The following is a 24,557-nucleotide window of genomic DNA, read 5'->3' as shown; positions in this document are numbered from 1 at the left end:
TTCCTCATCCCAATCTCTGAAATAGCCTAAATTTGTTGACCTTCCCTGGCATGCTGCAAAGCTCATCTGTTTGAGCTGGCATTGGCTGAGGTGGGGTATTTGTCTCATGGGACAGTATGGTAGGGGTGTGAAGCTGCACTGATCACACCATGGTGATTACTCGAGATATGGTAGAGTGGAAAGAAGCAGCACTGCCGTTTGGGCTAATTTGTGCTTTGCAGCTGCTACATTGTGTTTTTAAGTGTTTGTCAAGGGCTCTGAGAGCTTTGGACAGACTCCCTTTGGAATGGAATTTCCTTCCAACCAACATCTAAATAAATCAATTAAGTTAATAAAATATTCTTCAAAAGGAATTTGCCTAGAATCTTACTGACATTTGAGAAAGTTAAGGACCATCCCTTCTAGAGGGAGCTTGAGAAGGTCCCAGCATAGCCCCTAAACCTTACCTTTATCTTCCCCCTTCTCACCTGAGATGCTATCAGTGTGGGGAGTAGGAGAGATGCCTAACAGCCTATCATCCCCTTCCAAGGGGTGCCTGGGATGTCTCCTTCAGCTAATATCCTTAGCAGATGGGTGGCTAGCTGGCCTATTCTTTTCTGAGGCTGAGGGACACAGAAATACCACCGCTCAGTCCTGCTATCCTGTGCTTTTAAAGTTTAAAAATGCCTCTAGAGCTTCCATTTCAGTGTGCAGTGCACGCCAGGGAAATCCCCAGGCACTCAAACCTGTCTCTGTGCCTCCCTTCTCTCTTGAGAACTGCTTGTGTTTGTGGGAATGGAAACTCAACTGACTGGAGGCTTGGGCCCCATTCCTGCAATGACTTAAACAGGGGAGTAACTTTATGCCCTGTGGGTAGTCCCATTTCTTTCAATGATACTACGAACAGTGTAAAAAGTTAGGCAAGTACATAAATCTTTGCGGGACTGGGGCCTCACTGAGAATAGAGGAGTGACACATTCTCGTGCTATTGTTATTAAGTGGTAATGTGAATGGAAAATAAGTTTTGACTGCAATAATAGCTTGCTGCTGACACAATGCAATGACACTGATGCATGAATGGGAGTGACATTTGTTATTAATATTCATTTGTTTGTGTTGCAACCGTGCCTAGAAGACTGCTGTTAGGATTGGTGCCCCGTTGTAGTAGGCACTGAACACAACTGTAATTAAAAGATGGTCCCTGTCCCAAAGAACTCACAGTCTAAGTGTCTGATAATAGACAACAAATTGGTACAACACACAGATGAGGGAGCACAGGGCAAGCGTGCAGTGGTCACAGGTAGTGTCCTAAGCAGCAGTCACAGAGGGGAGTTTTAAGGAGGGATTTGAAATAGGATAATAGAGTAGTTTTGTGGATTTTTATGGGAAACTCCTCCCATAGGGGATGGCATAGGAGAAAGCATAAAGATGTCTGAGGGGAACATTGTACCCAGGGGTGATAAAGACTACCATCATTGGCAGCTCTATATGATACAGGCAATGACAGGCCACGAAGGGGTTAAAGACTGAAGACAAGCAGTTGTGTTTAATGCAGTAGAGATGGGAGAGGCAGTGGTGGAATACAAAGAGAGGGGTGATGTGGCTGAAGTTACAAACCAAGAGAGCTATTGATGTCAAATTGAAAATAAATTTTTAAAAGTTTGAAAGTAGCCACTGAAGTCCATCAGGCCATTTCACAAAGAGATGTTCCTTCAGAAAGCCTCCCTGAGAACTAATTTGAGATCCAAACACATATTTTAAAGCTGTTGTCTAGGTGTCCTTCTCTACTGATGCAATCCAGGATGGTAGTTGGTCTCTAGGACTTCCGCACTCCTCATCTGGCTTCAGACAGTTAGAAACATACTTGTTCATAAATGTACACATTTGATACTTTTATGGAGTTCATTAGGCTTATTGGCTGAGAGGATAAGACTCATTTAAAAAAAACCACAACTTTTCTACTATGATGTCAGAGGCACAGCAACAAAGATGTTTGGAAAAGTGAAGAAAAGTAAAAAATGAGAGCGAGTCAAAATATGCATTTGTGTACCAGGTGAAATGATGATACTTCAAACAAATATTTCATCAAATATTGAAATATTGATTTTTTTTCTCATGGAAGTTCCAAAAAACTTTGATGTGGAAATATTGAAATGCAATGTTTTAACATTCCCGAATCAAAATGTTTCAGGGTCATTTCAGGTAAATTTGACATTAATCTGTGTTTATCTGAGCTGCTGGCCTGCCATATGGGAGCTGCAGTTCAGGTGTCTCATACATCCATTCTTTCTTATGGACAGCGTCTCCCCCTGGATTATGTCTCTGGCGCGGCACTGTGATTATGTGACTCCTGTAATGCACTGCATTGATTCAACCAGCTAGGACATGGTGATCATAGGAAATGTAGGAAAAGCCAGTGAGCCCAGCCCATAGCAGTGAATGGGAGTATGATGCACCCAAACGACAACTCCTATGAGGCAGCATGATAGCTCAGAAAACAGATTAATGTCAAATTGACCAGAAATGTTTTGATTTAACAAACTGAAAGGGGAGCAGTGGGGACAAAAAACCTAACTGGCTTCAAGACTGAGCTCGATAAATTTATGGAGGGGATGGTATGATAAGACTGCCTACAATGCCATGTAGTCGATCTGCAACTGCTAGCAGCAAATATCCCAAATGGCTGGTGATGGGACACTAGATGGGGAGGGCTCTGAGTTATTACAGAAAATTCTTTCCCAGGTGTCTGGCTAGTGGGTCTTGCCCACATGCTCAGGGTCCAACTGATCGCCAGATTAGTGGTCAGGAAGAAATTTGCCCCCAGGTCAGATTGGCAGAGATCCTGGGGGTTTTCACTTTCCCCTGCAGCATGGGGCATGAGTCACTTGCAGGTTTAAACTGGTGTAAATGATGGATTTTCTGTTACAGGAGTGGGTGGGTGAGGTTCTGTGGCCTGCAATGTGCAGGAGGTCAGACTAAATGATCATGATGGTCCCTTCTGGCCTTAAAGTTTGTGAGAAATATCTTGATTTAGGTCACCCTGACCTACTGTTTAGATTTTGTTTAGGTTTTCCCAATGTAAAATGAAAAAAAAAATCAGGAAAATTGAAATTTTTCCCATGGAAAACTTTGATTTTGCAGAAACTGTATTTTCTATCAAAAACATTTTAAAACAGAAATTTTCTGACTATCTTTTTTGAAAAATACACTTCTCAGTAAAGGCTAATTTCTGCTCTACTTTACTCTGATGTAAATGCAATAAACCTCAACAAATCCATGAGGGTAACTCTGGAGTTATATATGCCATCATGTACCAGCAATGCCCCTCTGCCATGTACATTGGTGAAACTGTATACAGTCTCTACGCAAAAGAATAAATGGACACAAATCTGACATCAGGAATTATTACATTCAAAAACCAGTAGGAGAACACTTCAATCTCCCTGGCCACTCAATAACAGACCTAAAAGTCGCAATTCTTCAACAAAAAAACTTCAAAAACAGACTCCAATGTGAAACTGCAGAACTGGAATTAATTTGCAAACTGGACACCATCAAATTAGGCCTGAATAAAGACTGGGACTGGGTCATTACAAAACCTAAACCTAATTTTCCCAATACTAATTTCCCCCTACTGTTACTCACACCTTCTTATCAACTGTTTGAAATGGGCCACTCTCATTACCACTACAAAAATTATTTTTCCTCCCTTGGTGTCCTGCTGTCAATTGTCTCATTAGACTATCCTCACACCTGGTAAGGCAAATCACATCTTTTCATGTATTTATACCTGCTCCTTTATTTTCCACTCCATGCATCTGATGAAGTGGGTTCTAGCCCATGAAAGCTTATGCCCAAATAAATTTGTTAGTTTCTAAGGTGCCACAAGGACTCCTCGTTGTTTTTTCTGGAGTTACTAATAATCACAGTAAGTGCTAGTGCTCACACTGGAATGATCTGACAGATCAACCCTAGGCAATGTTTCTGAGCAAGCCTTAGTTATGGCAGTAAGTATCATCACCAACCTAACTTCTCAGGTCAGATTTATGTGCAGTTTTTTCCTGGATCCACCTCACAGGCATTTACGCAATTCTTTTCACAGTGCTTGTTAATGATTAATAAAGGAATATGCACATTGATTTTGGAATCTAACCTTATCTTATCACAACTACATTGTCACTGCAAAGCACAGCCATTAAAAGCAGTGAACAGAAACTACACTGAAATAGTTTCTTTAAGATCGTCCAGCAAAATGGGAAAGAGAAATCAACACTTTTGAGAGACATTCAGTGTATGTGTGTGTGTATGAGGAGTTATGTGCATCCAGGTGCCACTGGTAGTAGATTTTTTGTTCATGTGAGAATATCTGAGAATTTATCCAAGACTTTTAAAAGACAATCTTCACAGCGAAGGTAAGAAAACATCACCTGTATTTATTAGTTTAAAATAGATTAATGATTTTACAATGGATTTTCATAAATAAATCAAATAATTTAATCAGAATTAATCTAAATTGGATTTAGATAGTTTTAAAACTATTTCCTGGGGTTAGAAATGGCGTTTGAGAAAGGCTTTCAGTTTTCCAGCTGTGTTACCAGTTAACTGCTAAATACTCTGGCATAAGGAATTGTGTCTGAAATATAGCTTTAAAAAAACTCTAACATTGGGAACAGTGAGTGTGGTAATATGTTGTTCTTGTATTCACTTTTCAGCTTTAACTTAGACCCTGAACCTGCAATGAGCTCTGCTTGGGTGTGTTGTCATGTCCACAGAAGTTAGTAACGCCACTTAATGCATGACCGGAAGGCACTCAAATACTATGGTGATGAGCGTGGCACAACAACCATTATAGAATAAAACAGAACAGAACACACAGAGCCTCTGACTTAAGTAAGGCTCTTGTGGGCACAGGGGTCCTCCCATTTAGGGCTCAGTGCAGGATCAGAGCCTAAGCATTCATCGTGTAACCTTTCTTTACATGTCTTCAGTCTTTATTCATGGAGCAACAAAGAAGCTTCTAGCATGCCAAAAGCTAACCTTGTGTTAAACACAGTTGCTAGTATGGAGCTTGAGCTAAACCTTAAGTTCCATATTTATTTTCAATTCATACTCATTTATGTGTGTCAGCCCTGATTCACCATTGTTTTGCACCACGTGGGGTCATTTACCTCAGTACACAGTGGGTGCAAAGTGGGTGTAAAATGCTGCCAGATTGGAATGGGCACTGTCACGGTTCCTCCCCCACTCTGAACTCTAGGGTACAGATGTGGGGACCTGCATGAAAAACCTCCTAAGCTTATCTTTACCAGCTTAGGTCAAAACTTCCCCAAGGTACAAAATATTACACCCGTTATCCTTGGACTGGCCACTACCACCACCAAACTAATACTGGTTACTGGGGAAGAGCTGTTTGGACGCGTCCTTCCCCCCAAAATACTTCCCCAAAACCTTGCACCCCACTTCCTGGACAAGATTTGGTAAAAAGCCTCACCAATTTGCCTAGGTGACTACAGACCCAGACCCTTGGATCTTAAGAACAATGAACAATCCTCCCAACACTTGCACCCCCCCTTTCCTGGGAAATGTTGGATAAAAAGCCTCACCAATTTGCATAGGTGACCACAGACGCAAACCCTTGGATCTGAGAACAATGAAAAAGCATTCAGTGTTTTACAAGAAGACTTTTAATAAAAAATAGAAGTAAATAGAAATAAAGAAATCCCCCTTGTAAAATCAGGATGGTAGATATCTTACAGGGTAATTAGATTCAAAAACATAGAGAACCCCTCTAGGCAAAACCTTAAGTTACAAAAAAGATACACAGACAGAAGTAGTTATTCTATTCAGCACAATTCTTTTCTCAGCCATTTAAAGAAATCATAATCTAACACATACCTAGCTAGATTACTTACTAAAAGTTCTAAGACTCCATTCCTGTTCTGTCCCCGGCCAAGACGACTACAGACAGACGCAGACCCTTTGTTTCTCTCCCTCCTCCCAGCTTTTGAAAGTATCTTGTCTCCTCATTGGTCATTTTGGTCAGGTGCCAGCGAGGTTACCTTTAGCTTCTTAACCCTTTACAGGTGAGAGGAGCTTTCCCCTGGCCAGGAGGGATTTCAAAGGGGTTTACCCTTCCCTTTATATTTATGACAGGCACATTTTACACCCAGTCAGCTCTGGTGTAAACAACTACACAAATTTCACAGCAATGGAGACTCAGGCCCCACATGAATGTAGGGGACCAGATCCTGCTCCTATTTATTTAAAAGTGTTCATCTTTGTCACTGAGTTTAATAGGTGCAGGAGCAGGCCCAGGATCTACAAGTACAAGAGATTTAAAGCAAAATTTAGTCTTAACGACTATGCAATATTAAGTTTATACAAGTAGCTGGTTGATATTTTTCCAACTAATTGGTATGCTGGCTGAAAATGCTGTTTTATCAAAACTGAGACTTTCCTTGGGAATGCATTAATTTCATCAACATTTCATATAGAAAAAATTGAAATGAAGCATTTGAATAACGGCAAAACATTCTGTTTCAACCTTATTAGAACAGAACATCTTGATTTTTAATTTCAAAATGATTTTTCATTTCAATATTTTATATTCTATTATAAATGGCAATAGAATAGAAAATTTTTAAAAAGTCAAAACCGGAATGAAACACTTTCATTTTATTTAAACAAAATATTTTGATTGACCAAAAATTAATTTTCTTTTTTGAAAATTTAATTAATCAGGAAATTATAATTATGTTTCCATTCCAAATCAGAAGAATAACAAAATCTGAAATCATGGAATTTTCTCTAGTTGCATGGGTACAACAGAAAGTGCAGGTTAATAATTTTGGATTTGCTTCCTGGTCTGGGGATTTACCTCTATTATTTCTATTAATACTGGAGATAATTACATGCAAACATTGCCAGATTTTGTGCGGTGAGAATAAATGCTGCAGATGAAAGAGAAAAGTTTCATTTTATTAGGAATTGGATCCTGTCTTTTTCAGCTGCTTAATAATGGACTTTTCACCACACAAAATGTGAGAACGAGCATGTATCTAAAGTAAACTTAAATGATTTCAGAATCTATCTATCTATCTATCTAAGACCTTGAATCACTAACAAAAACACACACTAGCCTTTAAATTGCAATTAAATGAACTGAAACGGCATTTCTGTTGTTTGTTTATTTCACCTGCCAGGGTGATTTCAGGGTTCTAGCTGTTTTGCAAGAAGTAACCACAGCACAAATAGTTCCAGTGCAGGAGGGAGCCACATACATTCTGCACATTCCTTTAAGGGTCTTGATCCTAGGAAGTGCTACAAATTCATCTGAGGCAGAAATTTGCCTTTTCCACACAGCTATAATCACAAAGTCCCTATTGGTTATTAATACAGACCCTTAAATACAGGCTCTTACTGTAACATAGCAAGGTACTGGATTTGTTCAAGAGAAATAAAATGGTCATGACAGCTTTTTTCCCCATGTAGTATTTAGGGGGACCAGACAGCAAATGTCAAAAATCGAGATGGGGGGTGGGGGGTAATAGGACCCTATATAAGAAAAAGACTCAAAAATCAGGGCTGTCCCTATAAAATCGGGACATCTGGTCACCCTAGTAGTATTGCTTTTAAAAGCAAGAAGAAGTAAAACATTTTTATAGGGAACCCACAGTGTCACTGCTGTGCTATTAATTTGTACAGGTTCCAGAGTAAGGGTCTAGGTGTCACAAAGCAAGGTCTATTTAAAGGCAACAGAAGTTTGTTACAGGGAGTAAAGGTTGTGGCCACAAAACAGTATCCTTTCATCCTCTTCCTCTTCCTGAATGCACGAGTTTAATTCCCTAAAGTGAAAAGTGTGCAAGCCATGACAGGCAATCTAGGTCCCTCCCACATACTTCTTATAAATGTTAGGGTTACAATAAAACAAAGTACAACTATTAGGAAACTGGGATTGTGCAGTGTCTCTACTTGGAGCTGGGGTGTGATTCCCAGCTCAAGTAGACATACCTGTACTAGCTCTCAGTGAGCTAGCGTACTAAAAATAGTAGTGTAGCCGTGGCAGCATGGGCAACAGCAAGTAGTGGCATGGGCTAGCTGCCTTGAGTACGTACTCATGGGGTCTGGACGGGTTTATGCTCAGGTGGCTTGCCTGTGCCACTGCAGCTATGCTACTATTTTTAGTAGGTTAGCTTGATGAGAGCTAGCATAAGTATGTCTCTGTGAGCTGAGCCTCACAGACTCACATGTAGAAGTGACCTGGGAAATGCAGTGCTAAGGTGGTACTCTCACACAGGACAATCCATACAACCTTAACTCTGCCCTCTTTGGGACGCCAGCAGAAGTTTGCTTTTGGGAGTAGGGATATTTGTCTTTTCTGACCTGAGTAAAGGGCAGAAAAATAATATTAGGACACACCCTAATGTACAGATAGCTTCTTTAGTTGTGACCGCACAAATAGAAACCAGGAAAGACAGCTCAATGTGTCCTGTTGTTTTTCTCCGTCAGCAGCTAGTAGTCTCAGGATCAATGGCACCACACAGAGCATGCTGAGAGTCTTGTTGAACTGTGTGAATAAAAGTACTGAATAGGAGCTGTGTTGGGCACAGAGAAAATGGCAGTTTTTATAGGGGGAAGTAAAGTACCGTGATGTTTTCCCAGTTCCTCTTGGTTCTCTGCAGGGGCAGAGATAGGGGTGTGTAGTCGCCTTGGGTGCCAAGTGACACCTTATCTGCACAGATGCAAATATCACCCATATTGCAGCCCTGTCAGAGCTGGGAAAATAAGAAATGTAGATGATATTGTACCTGTAGGGAAACAAAACTACTAATATATAACTGACAGGTGAATAGGATTTGTGTGCAGCTGGATTGTGCAGTAATAAGAGTAATATCAGTACTTTTGAAAATTATGTTTTGACCATGATTCATTGTAGTTTGCTTGGTCAGTAATTCTCTGGAAACATAACCAATATGGGTGTGTTATGAGTAGGCTAGGAAGCCACAGATTTTTATTTGGTAAATGTCAATAAACATTGATTTCACCGGATACACACAAACCAAAGAAAAAAAAATATTTCCATTGGTAATAATCAAAATTTACTAACAGGCAAAGTGAGAAAAATGCTGCTTGAGAACTTATTAGAGGTTGGTTTAAGGATCTTTACTTTGTATATTTTGACAGCTGATACTGGCAGCTGTGTTGTAATGGTTATAAAGCTTTAACTTTTTGAATCTCAACGTCTACTGTTATTAAATTATTGTCTGCCCCTCCCTGTTGTGTTATCCCCCTAATTTCCCACAACTCTGAAAATTTAAATAGATAAAAATAAAAATAAATGTTTAAACCCCATAACTTTGTGCAACTGTGAAAGTTTAAATTGATACAAATAAAAATGATTAAAAATAAACATTGATATTAGCCATCAAAATTACAAAACCAACCCCTAAACTCAAATTCTGCCAAGCTTTGCTGTGAGGAAATAAAATGGGCTTGAAACCAGTGTGGATTCTAGCAGAGGACATTCAGGGGCACAAAGCCCACACAGAAGGGGTTGCAGAGGAGCACTATTCCCACAAAACCCATTATGCTGAGGGTCCCAGGGCTAGCCAGAATAGCTTTAAAAGTGTGTGGCGCTGGCCAGAGTGGAAATGTACTGAGGGAGCCTGGAGCTGTACTGATTAAACACATCCCATGGGTAGCCTCAGTCATGAATTAAACCCTGTCCAATTACTTTAGAGAGGATATGGGTGACCACAGAGTTCTTTAGTCTGCCAGAATAGTACCAGCAGCATGGACGATGTACTCCGAGTACACATTTAATTGCAGACAACTCAGAATTATTTCTCCCAGCTGCCCATGATCCATTTTCATTATGTTAAAGGGTCTCACTGTCACCTTTAATCGTCTCAACACGTGTGTAATACAGGACACAAAGGGACAAATGTTTAAATGCTAGAGCAGGGGTCGGCAACCTTTCAGAAGTGGTGTGCCGAGTCTTCATTTATTCACTCTAATTTAAGGTTTCAAGTGCCAGTAATACATTTTAACGTTTTTAGAAGGTCTCTTTCTATGTCTATAATATATAATTAAACTATTGTTGTATGTAAAGTAAATAAGGTTTCTCAAACGTTTAAGAAGCTTCATTTAAAATGAAATTAAAATGCAGAGCCCCCCAGACCGGTGGCCAGGACCCGGGCAGTGTGAGTGCCACTGAAAAATCAGCTCGGGTGCCGCCTTTGGCACACATGCCATAGGTTGCCTACCTCTGTGCTAGATCGCTATAAAAACCAGCAGCAACATTTCCTAAGCAATTCTGTTGTGTAGCTTCTTGATAACTATCCAATGACAACTACATGCCTTTTTGTCCTAGGTTTCAGGAGAAAATGCTCCAATGGATAGCCTCCAGAAATTTATTCCAGTCACTTTTTTCCTATTTGCCTCACTAACAGGTAGGACATTGCTAATTCATTAAATGACTCATAATGAAGACCATTTATAAACTAATTTTAAAGCACCGTAAATATCTATTACAGGCAGTATCAAATGTATGTTTCACAGTAATGCTTAATAGTGAATGAATTTATTAAATATTCTTAGAAGGGATTGCTTTACCTTTCAAGCCTGAAAATACATCATGAATTTGGCTGGACCACAGTACGAAGGTGTTAGAAAGGGTTACAGTGGGGAGGAGGGGAGAGGGAGAAGGCATAGAGGAGTCAGGGAAGCAGATGCAAGGAAGATCGTGGCAGAGGGAAGGCCTTAGTTCCTCTAAAAGCAAAGTGTTCCCCATCCATGCCCTCTCCAGAGGTTGAGGGAACTCAGCTCCTCATAGAGTCCCCCTCCTTCTGCCTCTGCACTGCCTGGGGAAATGACACATCAGGCAGCAGAATTTCAGTCGGGAGCAACAGGGGGAGCTGTACCTGTCTGGGGAATTTATGAGGCTTCAGGTCTTTCCACCAGCAGACGAAACAGCACCAATAGCTGAGAGGAGAAGAATAGTCCAAGCTGGGAATCTCCTAGCTACCTCTACTGCATTTTTTTCTACAGGACGATATGTCTCCCTGCTGGTTCTCCCTAGGGGACTGGAAGGGAAAGAGGCAGACCTTGCTACTTCAAACTCTCCCTCCCCTCCAGGAAAAATGAGAAACCCTTCCCCTCTCCTTGACTGAATCAAGGAGAAAAAGAATGGCCCTGTCAGGTCTCTCTGCCCTCCGAGCTTTCCATAGTGGGGTGTGTGTTGGTGGGGAGAGGATAAGGCACACACAGGTTGTTCCCACAGCACCACATTTACATGCTCACACTCACTTTGTTTGGCACCTGTTTGGGGACATAGACACCTTTGACGCACATTTATTCCCTTATCACCCCTATGTCCTGTCTCTCACACAAGTCACTACGGTGTCATTTCACCACATGTCACCCTCTATGATGACATAAAGCCACCAGAATTGTGGAGCACCTCCCTCCCACTTTGATCTGCTTTAACCTCTGGTTACCTTACTCAGTTATCTCATAGAGACTTGAGCTTCCACAGCAGCACAGCCAGCTAGGAGTGCTGACCTAGCATGACCAGGCTTACAAAGTGAAAACCAAGGACAGCTACACAGCAGGAAGGAGGAAGGGGAGAAAATAAGGTACTTTCCCTTGCTAGGTGACCAGTTGATAAAATACAAAGACTAGCCCCACCTTACCAAAATGCCTTCCCTCTGCCAGGATCTTCCTCCCATCTGCTTCTTTGGCTCCTCTACTTTTACCCCCATAGCCTCAGTGCTCCTAACTCCTGGGCCCCAGACATTCCCACTCCTTCCTACTGCCCTTGCTCGCACACTCATCCTGACAGGTCCAGGTCCAGAACAGGTGAGACTGAAGCTCCTCCTCACTTGTCATCATCACACACAGCTTCCAGCCTGGGCCAGCAGAGTAACATGCTCCTTTTCCTCTCTCAGCTCCCTCTCTCCCTCTCTCTTCTTTCAACCCCATCTCAAGCAGCCACATCCAATCAGCTGGCTCCAGCTCTTGTTGCCCTTTCCTTTCCTCATCATTCAATAAATACATTCTGCCCCGATAAAGCAATGGATCCCCCACAAGACGATAATCCTGCAAACTAACTAATGCTGCCCTCCTTCCCCAAATCAATTTATGCTGCCCCACTACCTGTCTGCAGGCCTCTGTGCTATGGGTGGCCCATCTCTGCTCCTCTCCTGGATTTGTAGAACCCCTCAGCCCCCAGCCAATCCTCCTTTTGCATCTGGTCCTTTTACTTCTGTTTCTCCCGCCTCTATTCTGAAAGTAGCAGTGGGCAGAGCCTGCTCTTCTCCCTCTCCTCTGAAACAAGCCATGTCTCCATCTACTCAGTTTCTCATTTTGCTTCCTATCCTGAAAAAGCAATAGTAGTGCCTGAGCCACCCCTCTCAGATCCCTGCCTCCCTTCTCTCACCTCCACACAAGAAAGGGCACTAGGAATGCTCCCTGTGTCCACCTCCTGTTCTCGTTGGGATGGAGGAGGTGACCTGATGTCACAATGTTCTAGTGAAGGTGGAACAAATCTGCAGTGCTAACAGGATGATGGAACTATCCCTTCTGTCAAGGTTCCTTCCCCACTCTGAACTCCAGGGTACGGATCTGGGGCCCTGCATGAAAGACCCCCTAAGCTTATTCTTACCAGCTTAGGTTAAAAACTTCCTCAAGGTACAAAGTTTGCCTTGTCCTTGAACCCTATGTTGCCACCACCAAGCATGCTAAACAAAGAACAGGAAAAGAACCCACCTGGAGACGTCTTCCCCACCAAAAACACTCCCCCCAAGCCCTACACCCCCTTTTCTGGGGAAGGCTTGATAAAAATCCTCACCAATTTGCATAGGTGAACACAGACCCAAACCCTTGGATCTTAAGAACAATGAAAAAGCAATCAGGCTCTTAAAAGAAGAATTTTAATTAAAGAAAAAGTAAAAGAATCACCTCTGTAAAATCAGGATGGAAAATACCTTACAGGGTAATCAGATTCAAAACAGAGAGAACCCTCTAGGCAAAACCTTAAGTTACAAAAAGACACAAAAACCGCAAAATACATTCCATTCAGCACAGCTATTTTACCAGCCATTAAACAAAAGAAAATCTAACGCATATCTAGCTAGACTACTTACTAACTTAACAGAAGTTCTGAGGAGTTCTGAAGAGCATTCCTGATCTGTTCCCGGCAAAAGCATCACACACACAGACAGACCCTTTGTTTCCCCGCCCCCTCCAGCTTTGAAAGTATCTTGTCTCCTCATTGGTCATTTTGGTCAGGTGCCAGCGAGGTTATCTTAGCTTCTTAACCCTTTACAGATGAAAGGGTTTTGCCTCTGGCCAGGAGGGATTTTATAGTTCTGTATACAGAAAGGTGGTTACCCTTCACTTTATATTTATGACACCCCCCCCAAATCACAGATAGGGTGAAACACTGGCTGTGATTTCTTCCTGGAGCTCTAGGAGAAAACAGAGTTAATAAGACACATGCACCTTTAAATATACTACCAAGTGTATAAAGACTAACAATATTTTCTACATCTCAAGGACGATTTTAACCAGTTGATTCTGGGAAACTTTCATGGGAGAGTGCATCAGCCACTTTGTTAGAAGCTCCTGAGATGTGTTGGATGTCAAAATCAAAATCTTGGAGAGCTAAACTCCACTGAATAAGTTTTTTGTTATTTCTCGGGGCGGTATGAAGCCACTGTAGGGCAGCATGGTCGGTTTGCAGGTGGAAATGCCATCCCCAAACGTATGGGCGTAGCTTTTCCAGAGCATAGACAATGGCGTAACAATCTTTTTCACTGACTGACCAGTTGCTTTCCCTCTCAGACAGCTTCTTGCTGAGAAACACTACGGGATGGAATTCTTGATCCTGTCCTTCCTACATTAAAACTGTTCCCACACCACGCTTGGATGCATCTGTGGTTGCTAGGAACGGTTTGTCAAAGTCTGGGGCCCTTAACACAGGGTCAGACATGAGTGTCACTTTAAGCTGGTTAAAGGCCTTCTGACACTCTTCTGTCCACTGAATGTCATTTGGCTGTTTCTTTTTGGTTAGGTCTGTCAGTGGGGTGGGGATTTGTCTGTATTGCAGTAGAAATCGCCTGTAATATCCGGCCAAGCCTAAGAAGGATTGGACCTGTTTCTTTGACTTTGGGACAGGCCACTTTTGGATAACATTCACTTTGGCCTGTAGGGGGTTGATAGTTCCTTGACGCACCTGGTGTCCAAGGTAAGTCACTCTGTTTAGGCCTATTTGACACTTCTTAGCCTGAACAGTTAGTCCTGCCTCCTTTATGTGCTTGAAGACTTTTTGTAGATGTTCCAGGTGTTCTTCCCAGGAATCCAAAAATATGGCCACATCGTCAAGGTAGGTGACTGCATAGTCTCCCAGTCCTGCTAGGAGACCATCTACAAGTCTTTAGAAGGTGGCGGGTGCATTCCACAGCCCGAAACAGAGCACATTAAATTCATACAGCCTGACATGTGTGGTGAAGGCTGACCTTTCCTTGGCGGATTCATCTAGTGGTACCTGCCAGTACTCCCTGGTTAAGTCCAAGGTAGAGATGAACTGGGCCCGTCCCAGTTTCTCCAATAGTTCATCTGTGCGTGGCATTGGATAGTTGTCTGGGCGAGTTACAGCATTTAGCTTATGGTAGTCCACGCAAAAACGTATTTCCCCATCTGGTTTGGGAACTAGAACCACTGGAGATGTCCATGCACTGCCAGAGGGGCAGATTACACCCATCTGTAGCATATCTTGGATCTCCCGCTCTATAGCAGTTTTAGTTTGAGGAGACACCTGGTAAGGTTGGACTTTAATTGGGCGAGCATTACCTGTGTCAATGGAGTGGTATGCCCGTTCAGTCAGTCCTGGGGTGGCTGAGAACATCAGCGCTTAGCTAGTGCACAGCTTCTTGATCTGCTGTCGCTGCATACGCCCAAGGGTCATGGAGAGGTTCACCTCTTCTCTGCGACCATCACTTTTCCCTTCATAGTAGACACCTTCAGGCCACTCAGCGTCATCTCCTCCCTGGGCTGTAAACTGTCAAACCTTTAATTCTCTGGAATAAAAGGGCTTTAGAGAATTAATATGGTACACCTTAGGCTTTTGGTTTGAAGTGGGGAATGCTATGAGATAATTAACAGCTCCCAGGCGCTCTTGGACCGTGAATGGCCCTTCCCACCATGCTTCCATTTTATGGGCCTGGAGCACCTTTAAGACTATGACCTGGTCCCCTACTTTGAACGAACGCTCTCTGGCATGTTTATCATTCCAGACTTTCTGCTCTTTTTGAGCATCCTGTAAGTTTTCTTTAGCAAGAGCTAAAGAGGTTCGGAGGATGTTTTGTAGATTAAAACATGTTAGTTAGAATGTTAGTTCCTGGAGAAGGTGTAAATCCCTCCCATTGCTGCTTCACCAACTGTAATGGCCCCTTAACCTCTCGGCCATATACAAGTTCAAATGGTGAAAACCCTAAACTGGGATGTGGTACAGCTCTGTAGGCAAAGAGCAACTGCTGCAACACTAGGTCCCAATCACTGGAGTGCTCATTTATGAATTTACGTATCATGGCGCTCAAAGTTCCATTAAACTTCTCCACCATGCCATTTGTTTGATGGTGGTAAGAGGTGGCAACCAAGTGATTTACCCCATGAGCTTCCCAAAGGCTTTCCATAGTTCCTGCCAGGAAATTAGTCCCTGCATCTGTGAGGATGTCGGAGGGCCAACCTACCCTGGCAAAAATGTCTGTTAGTGCCTGGCACACACTTTTAGCCCTGGTGTTGCTTAGAGCTACTGCTTCCGGCCATCGGGTGGCAAAATCCATGAAAGTCAGTATGTACTGCTTTCCTCTGGGTGTCTTTTTCAGAAAAGGACCCAGAATATCCACAGCTACTCGCTGAAATGGAACCTCAATGATGGGGTGGCTGGAGAGGGGCTTTGACCTGGTCTTGGGGTTTCCCCACTCTTTGGCATACCTCACAAGACCAGACATAGGTAGAAACATCCTTGCCCATTCCCTCCCAGTGGAATGACCCCCCCCAAATGGTCTTTGGTCCTGTTCACCCCAGCATGGCCACTAGGATGATCATGGGCTAAGCTTTACCCAGTACTTAGTTGGAACTACCAACTGTCTCTGAGGATGCCCGTGTTCCTGGTGTCCACCAGAAAGAGTTTCCTTGTATAAAAGTCCTCTTTCTACAACAAACCTGGATCGATTAGAAGAGCTGAGAGGTGGTGGGTTGCTCCATGCCGCCGTCCAAGCTCTTTGGAGGCTTTCATCTGCTTCCTGTTTGGTCTGGAACTGTTCCCTTGAGGCTGGAGACATCAGTTCCTCATTGGATTGTTGATCTGGGCTTGGTCCCTCTGGAAGTGATGTAGGGGATAGGGCTGTTTCCGTTGACTGTGAACCGCTTTCCACTGGTGCCACTTTCCACTACGCTGGGGTTTAGGCTCTGGCTGAGCCTCTTGTGTAGGGTTATCTGCTGTTGCCAGTGCAGGTTCGGTGGGGCCCTCTGGTGTTGGGGTTGCAAGTACTGGATTCAGTGCTGGCAGTGGTTCTGGTGCTGGTTGTTCCGCCAGTTCCGGTTCTGGGACTGGCTCTGTCTGGGTCTCTGGGACTGGATCCACTACTGCCGTTGCAGACGTTGGCATGGGGTCTGTTTCCATCACCTCTGACCGGGTCCTGGTAGAAGTTTCCGGAACAGAGCTAGGCGTGACAGCTTGCTAAGCCTAACTACGGGTGACCATTCCCACCCTCTTGGCTAGCTTCATATGATTGGCCATGTCTTCCCCCAACGGCATGGGGATGGGATAATCATCATAGACTGCAAAAGACCATGTTCCTGACCAGCCCTTGTACTGGACCGGCAACTTGGCTGTAAGCAAATTGAAAGAGTTGGACTTGAAGGGTTGAATCGTCACTTGGATCTCTGGGTCAATTAAAATTGGGGTCCACTAAGGAAGCATGGATAGCTGACACTTGTACTCCGGTGTCCCTCCACGCGGTGACCTTCTTCCCGCCCACACTCACAGTTTCCCTCCGCTCCGAGGGTATCTGGAAGGCATCTGGGCCTGAGGACCTCTGCTGTGATTCCAGTGCAATGAACTGTAATCTGTTGGGGTTCTTGGGGCAGTTGGCCTTTACATGCCTCAGCTCGTTACATTTAAAACATCGTCCATCATCACTGGGGAGAGGTGGGTTGCTGGAGAATGGTGTGGCAGGACAATAAGGTGTCTGGAGTGTTCCTTGGTGTGTTGTTGGGGCCTTGGGCTGTCCCCGGTAGTAGGGTGAGGTCAGAGATTGTCCCTTCTGGTCTCCGCTCCAACTGCAACTGGGATTGTTCCTCTCTTCTCCCTCCACCCGTTTTGTTCCGGGTTGCCCCTTCTGATATTCGCCCCAACTGCTACTAGTTCTTTTCTTTTCTGCCACCTCCACCCATTTGGCTCCAATCTCCCCCACCTCGATTACAGTTGTGGGCTTTCCATCTAGGATGTATTTTTCTATTTCCTCAGGACCACCCTCTAAGAACTGCTCCATTTGCATTAGGAAGGGCAATTCTTCTGGAGATTTAACATTTGCTCCTGACATCCAGGCATCCCAATGTTTCACAATGTGGTAGGCATGTCGGGTAAATGACACATCTGGTTTCCACCTTAGGGCTCTGAACCTCCAACGGGGATGCTCGGGTGTTAGCCCCATTCTGACTCTCGCCTTGATTTTAAACAGTTCATACTTGTTCATGTGTTCCTTAGGCATTTCAGCCGCCACCTCTGCTAAGGGTCCACTGAGCTGCGGCCTCAGCTTTACCATGTACTGGTCTGTAGAGATGCTGTACCCAAGGCAGGCCCTTTCAATGTTTTCTAAGAAGGCCTTGGTATCATCGCCTGCCTTGTAGGTGGAGAACTTTCTGGGACGTGAAGTGGTACCTGGAGAAGGATTGCTAGTGTTTGTTGGTATATTCTGCTGAGCCTTTGCCTTCTCCATCTCCAGTGCATGCTTCCATTCTTTTTCCTTTACCTCCATAGCTCTCCTGTGGGCAGCCTCCATTTCATTTTCCTTTGCCTCCATTTCTCTCCTGTGGGCAGCCTCTTTGGCTTTTTCTGTCTTGGGTTCTGTCATCTTAGCCGATCTGTTTTTAACTAACTTTACACCAGAGAGTTAAAAAAACAAACAAACCTGGCTTGTAAAATTTAGTTGTGCTGTAACCTGATACCTATGTTCTGTGACAGGTATTCTCAGCCTACAGAAAAATCCTCTAGCTGCTCTTAGCTAAAAAAAACCCCACCTCTTCAGGTCTGTGAAAAACTTGTGAATTTCCCTGCAGGAGGTTAACTATCCTGCCTTTAGGTAGAGAAGACTCCAGCTCACAAAAGGAAGATCCCTTTATTATGCTTGCTGCTGTCTCTTTTTATAAAACCATTTTAAAATCCTGCTGTGCTTCTGGTTCAAAATGATCTAAAAAAAATCTCAAAATGATCCCACTTCTCTGCCACCATGTCAAGGTTCCTTCCCCACTCTGAACTCGAGGGTACAGGTCTGGGGACCTGCATGAAAGACCCCCTAAGCTTATTCTTACCAGCTTAGGTTAAAAACTTCCTCAAGGTACAAAGTTTGCCTTGTCCTTGAACCCTATGCTGCCACCACCAAGCATGCTAAACAAAGAACAGGGAAAGAGCCCACTTGGAGACGTCTCCCCCCCCCTCAAAACACGCCCCCCCAAGCCCTACACTCCCTTTCCTGGGGAAGGCTTGATAAAAATCCTCACCAATTTGCATAGGTGAACACAGACCCAAACCCTTGGATCTTAAGAACAATGAAAAAGCAATCAGGCTCTTAAAAGAAGAATTTTAATTAAAGAAAAAGTAAAAGAATCACCTCTGTAAAATCAGGATGGTAAGTACCTTACAGGGTAATCAGATTCAAAACAGAGAGAATCCCTCTAGGCAAAACTTAAGTTACAAAAAGACACAAAAAACAGCAATATACATTCCATTCAGCACAGCTATTTTACCAGCCATTAAACAAAAGAAAATCTAACACATTTCTAGCTAGATTACTTACTAACTTAACAGAAGTTCTGAAGAGCATTCCTGATCTGCTCCCGGCAAAAGTATCACACAGACAGACAGACCCTTTGTTTCCCCCACCCCTCCAGCTTTGAAAGTATCTTGTCTCCTCATTGGTCATTTTGGTCAGGTGCCAGCGAGGTTATCTTAGCTTCTTAACCCTTTACTGGTGAAAGGGTTTTGCCTCTGGCCAGGAGGGATTTTGTAGTTCTGTATACAGAAAGATGGTTACCCTTCCCTTTGTATTTATGACACCTTCAAACTGGGACAATTTTAGTAAAGCAGGACTTCTGGTGACCCTAGCTGAGTCAGTCATTTACAAAGGCCTGTAACTAGGCATCATCCCATGAAACTAGTGATGCTGACCCAGTGACATCAGAAAAATATGTTCCTTCACATCAGCCCAGCAGGTAACAGGTGCTTAATCAACAGCTGCATAGCAACCTGCCTTGAAATAATTCCGGAAAGCTAGAGATGAGTCAGTAATGTCAAGTGGCATAGCCCTTGACACCAGCATAGCAAGCTAGAGATGTTGAGACAGAGGCCTCAAGCCTGGAAATCCTAACCAGTTACAAGGGATGAATTAGTGAGCTCACAAAGGTCTGTATCTTGGCATCCTCCCAGCAAGCTGTAAGTGCTGAGCCGGTGACATCACAGAGACCTGTCTCATACCAGCCAACCAGCAACTAGCGGGGCTGCGCCAGTGAGGCCACAAAGGTCTATGCTTTCACATCAGTCCCAGAAAGCAAGAGTTGCTGAGCAGGAGATAAATTAAGGAGGAGAGTGTGAGTGTGTGTGTGTGTGTGTGTGAGAGAGAGAGAGAGAGAATGCATGTACAGGAGATGTGTATAGCTCTCCCTCCTCTGCTAAAAAGAGGGAGCATTCCCCTTCCTTTCCATCTCTTACCTCTTATATGGTAGATGAAAGGAAGACTCAGCATGTGGGAGAATCTGCAGTGGGAGATAAAAAGAAAAAGGTGTGGCACTGTGGGAATGCTTTAAAAATACCATAACAGAACTAGAAAAAACAATTAATGAGGAGTACTTGGGAGTAAACACATTTTTCCCATCCCATCACTTGCTGTAATGTGTCCTGATGTGTCATTTATCAAGGAGAAGGAGTGTAGTCGGTGGTGGAGGGAGCAGAAGGAGAAATGGGCACTTTCTTCTCAATCCTTTCCAGATGCCAAAACACCTGTTTGAAAATCTGATCCCCCTCTGTGAGAGGAAGAGCAAGTGAGGACAGGAAAATGGTAGTAGGAAGGGATGGGTTTTGGACAAATGTCTCATTAACTTGTGCACCATTTGCCACTTGCACTGAGTAACTGTAAACAAGTGTAAGCAGAGTCAGAATGAGCTCTACCCTGACATCTGGTGGTGACCTGTGGAAAAGGACTTCAGGGGCTGATCTCATTTGCAGGGGCACTCTTGTTTGCATGGGCACTCCCACCCTGCCTAGCATGATGGACTGCTTGCCCAAATGGTAACTTTAGCTGCTGTGGGATCCCCAGTCTCTCTGTTTGTGGGGCAGGAGTAATAAAGGGTTGTTATCCTGGTTATGTGAATGAATCAAGGACAGTAGAACTATACTTGGCATTTTATGACGAAGGGACTCACCCTCAACTAAGTAGCACTCGCTAGATAAGGGACATGGGTTCTAACTGCCAGGGACTTGAGAGGGTATGGGGATTGGGAGGCCCCCTTCTTAGGGCTCTAAACACTACTTTGACCCCTCCTCTCTCCAGGGTGTAGTAACAGAGCAAATTTTGGCTCTATTAAGAGTCTTGTTACATACTGCAGAGCTGAAGTCACTGACACCTAGGTCTAAGCATTAGACCTACTTTGGTCTAGTGGTGCACCAGCACTGGGGCTTCCCTGTTACCAGCTAAAAATCACTAAAGAGCTGAAGCTGCTGAGAGCTGTGTTAAGGGGGGGCTGAAGACAAGTTGGTGAGTGGACGGCTGGAGTGGCTAGCTGGGTGGCTGGCAGAGAGGAGTGGACAGCAGGGCAGCTAGCGGAGAGGAGTGGAGTGGAGCGGATAGCAGGGTAGCTGACGGAGAGGCATGGCTGGTGGTGAAGGCTGCAGCAGAACCCCATGGAGAGGTGTGCCACTTGGGCGTTGACCTAAGCAGCAGAGCATGTAAGATGCCCCCCCATACCTCCCTCCACTTCCACCCGGGCTGGGAGGTAAACTCTGCAGATGAACACTGTGGGGTTGCACTGACCAAGGACAGAAACTGTGTGTGTGTGGGTGGGTGGGGGTGACTATTGGGTTGCTGGATTTAAGACTCTGAAGGGAAAAGGACACTGCCAAACTTACTTGGGGGTGGGTCTTTTGCCCATGGTTGGTGTTATGAATCCTGTTTGTGGTATTTCCCCAACATAATGCCACATTGTTTCCCTCCTTTATTAAAAGGCTTTAGCTACACTCTGACTCTGTGCTTGCTAGAGGGGAAGTATTGCCTCTTGGGAGGTGGTATGTAATTGTCCCACATCACTGGGTGGGGGCTTGAGCCGGTTTTGCATTGTGTTATTGAAATGGAACCCCTAGATACTGAACCCTGCCCTTGTTGCTGCCAACTCTGATGGGCAGAAGGGTTACACAAGAAAAGCATTTATTTCTGCAGGAACCAGAAGACCTGTTACAGTAAGTTAGTGTGACAGAGTGGGGAATAACCATTCATAGAACAATTGATGCGCACCATGAATGCCTTTGGATTGCCTTTGGAAAAGGTTGGATGGCTGAAACACCAGGTACAGAACTGTACCCTTAGGCTTAGGTGAAATATTCTTGTTATGAACTTTCATCAGATTGATCCTTTAGTAAACATTTACTGATATGCCCAAGGCAATGTGAAGCTTTACTAATCCACACCTTATCATGCAAAAGCAAATGAACAATATGATTTCATGGTGTATTGTGCATGGTTTAGAGTTTTCTCCAGTGGAGAGTAATAAAGTGGGGCTAATTGTCAGCGCAAGAATTTCCATCAGGTGTATGGGAGAAGTTAGGTGCTGAACTTGTGTTAATAAGAACTGAACATATAACTCCCTGAAAAATGCAATGAGAATTTAGTTTGAGGTCTCAGTTTTTCTCAATGAACGTGTAAGGTATTTTTCAGACAGTAAGGTGATGAAATTGGTATTGAAGTGTATTTGTTGAATTAGGGAACACTGTACATTAGAGAGGAATGCTAATCCTGTGGTTTAAGCACTAGTCTGAGACTCAGAAGAGCTGCGCTCGCTTCCTAGTTCTTCCACAGTTCTCCTTTTCTATTTAGGTTGCAGAGTTCATGGCAGGGCTGTCTCTTATGATGTTTCTACATTGCCTGGCACAATGGGAGCTCATATTGATTTAGGCCTATGTCCTCCTGTAAGATAAATAATGAAAGTTAAAAAAACCAAAGAGATGAAGTTTCTCTTTGAAACAACAGGTAAATGCCTGAAAATGTTTTGGCAGAAGATACAGGAGAAGGCATTTCACTGTCTAACCAGTCCTTAGACTCGGAGCCCAGGTGTAGGAAAATGATTCCCCTATGCAACACAATGTGGGTTGGCAGGCAGTGGTACCATCTACACTAGGGGTGGGCAAACTTTTTGGCCCAAGGACCACATCTGGGTATGGAAATTGTACGATGGGCCATGAATGCTCATGAAATTGGGGGTTGGGGTGTGGGAGAGGGTGAGGGCTTTGGCTGGGGTGCGGGTTCTGGGGTGGGGCTGGGGATGAGGGGTGTGGAGGGTGGGAGGGAGATCAGGGCTGGGGCAGGGGGTTGGGGCGCCGGAGGGGTAAGGGATACAAGCTCCAGGCGGCGCTTACCTCAAGCAGCTCCCAGAAGCAGTGGCACGTCCTCTCTCCAGCTCCTATGCGGAGGTGCAACCAGGCAACTCTGTGTGCTGCCCTGCCCGCAGGCGCTGCCCCTGCAGCTCCCATTGGCTGTGGTTGCTGGCCAATGGGAGCTGCAGGGGAAATGTGTGGCGCCCCTTGACTTCCCCTAGGTGTAGGAGGCAAAGGGAGGACATACTGCTGCTGCTTCCGGGAGTTGCACAGAGCCCAGGCATGTGAGGAATGGGGCAAGCCCCTGACTCCGCTCCCTGGCTGGAGCTAGAGGGCTGGATTAAAATGTCTGAAGGACCAGATGCGGCCCCCAGGCTGCAGTTTGCCCACTCCTGATCTACGTTCTGTCTTGGGATTTTCTGTCAAGGAAGGGCAGCTTTAAGTTATTGTGGGGATAGGTTAAATCAACACTTCCCACAGTGGATGTGACCACATCTCCTCTCTGAGTAGCACTGGATACTTTCTGAGCTGTGCTGGTGTCTTATGGGCTCCCAGTGAAGGGGCGGTTGTGACCTACCTTACCACTTTCACTTTTGCGGCATTCCCCGCCTTAGTGGACTTTCCGCCCAGTAGGGACCTGAACCAGGTTGTCTGGGTTAGAATGGGAAGCATTCTATTGACTTCAATAGGCACTGAATCAGGCCTTGTGTGCGTAAGGCAGCATAGATCCTGGGCTTTGTCTGGCTCATGGACTGTTAAAATGTAATTGTGTTAGTTAAAAGGAGGAATAAATCATGCTTCCTTCTTCTTACTACCCTGCTTGGCTGCATAAGACAAGGGCACAATTTTGCCCTAGACTAGAGAATCGAGAATTTTTAGTCTATGATTCAGTGGCACTCATAAACATGATCTCATAGCCATAGATGATGTACAGAAACCCATGGCAATTTATTCACAGGGATGGTAAACCGTTAACTTCTTTGATAACACAAAATGTTTACGGAATGAAGACTGATTTTATGACTCTTCCGAGACAGCAAAAAGACAGTGTAGATAAATGACAAAGCTGGAGCACTGGAGAGATGTAGAGGAAAGGTAGGCTGTGCATGCTGAAGCTAAGCAACTACTGTCGAAGCTAAGAAGTGTGATGGCCTGGGGAACAGTATGAGTGCATTTATTTCCATTCTATTTTTTTAAATTTCCAAAACGTAATACATTTGTAAGTGATGCACAAAATACTGTATAAGAAGATTACAAAACCACACACAAAACCCATAGTTCCCCATGCTTATCCTCCAGTATTTTTAATGGCATGGATCTGTATTGACTGGTTTAACTCAGTCTCCTGGAATGGTTTATAAAATGCACACTTTCAGATGCTTTTATTTTTGAAGGATCAGCCTTTTTGTTATTAAACTGCTCTCCACAGAAATGTTCCAGGTTGGTCATTGAGAAAGGCAGGTACAGTTGAAATGTCTGAGAGTAGGACTTGGCACCAAGTACGCCTGAGTTCTAATGCCAATTCTGGCACCAGCTTTTTCTTTGACCTTGGATAAGTCACTTAGGGCTAGAGACACAAAAGGATTTAGACATCTAACTCCAGGAAAGCAGACCTGGCTGTAAATCTCAGGCAGAGGGAGGCAGCTTCCTCTAGTCCAGATTTTGGCACCTAAATTCCTTTGGGGGTGGGGCTTAGGACTCACCTCTCTCCTTG

The 24,557-nt window shown here is 44.2% G+C and overlaps 1 protein-coding gene across 3 annotated transcripts in view; it reads left to right on the top strand.

The window, feature by feature from the left end:
- Nucleotides 1-4,164: 4,164 nt before the first annotated feature.
- Nucleotides 4,165-24,557, top strand: part of IGSF5 (immunoglobulin superfamily member 5) — a 60,225-nt gene continuing 39,832 nt past the window's right edge. For all 3 annotated transcript variants that reach the window (XM_078854529.1, XM_078854527.1, XM_073360389.1), the window contains exons 1-2: nt 4,165-4,391; nt 10,352-10,430. In XM_078854529.1, the coding sequence (XP_078710655.1) occupies nt 10,373-10,430 (58 nt within the window). In that variant the 5' untranslated portion in view covers nt 4,165-4,391; nt 10,352-10,372. The remainder of the gene's footprint in view (nt 4,392-10,351; nt 10,431-24,557) is intronic.

This window comes from Lepidochelys kempii, chromosome 1 (genome assembly GCF_965140285.1).
Source record: "Lepidochelys kempii isolate rLepKem1 chromosome 1, rLepKem1.hap1, whole genome shotgun sequence".
In the NCBI taxonomy this organism is placed as follows: domain Eukaryota; kingdom Metazoa; phylum Chordata; order Testudines; family Cheloniidae; genus Lepidochelys; species Lepidochelys kempii.
This window is presented reverse-complemented; position numbering and strand designations above follow the sequence as displayed.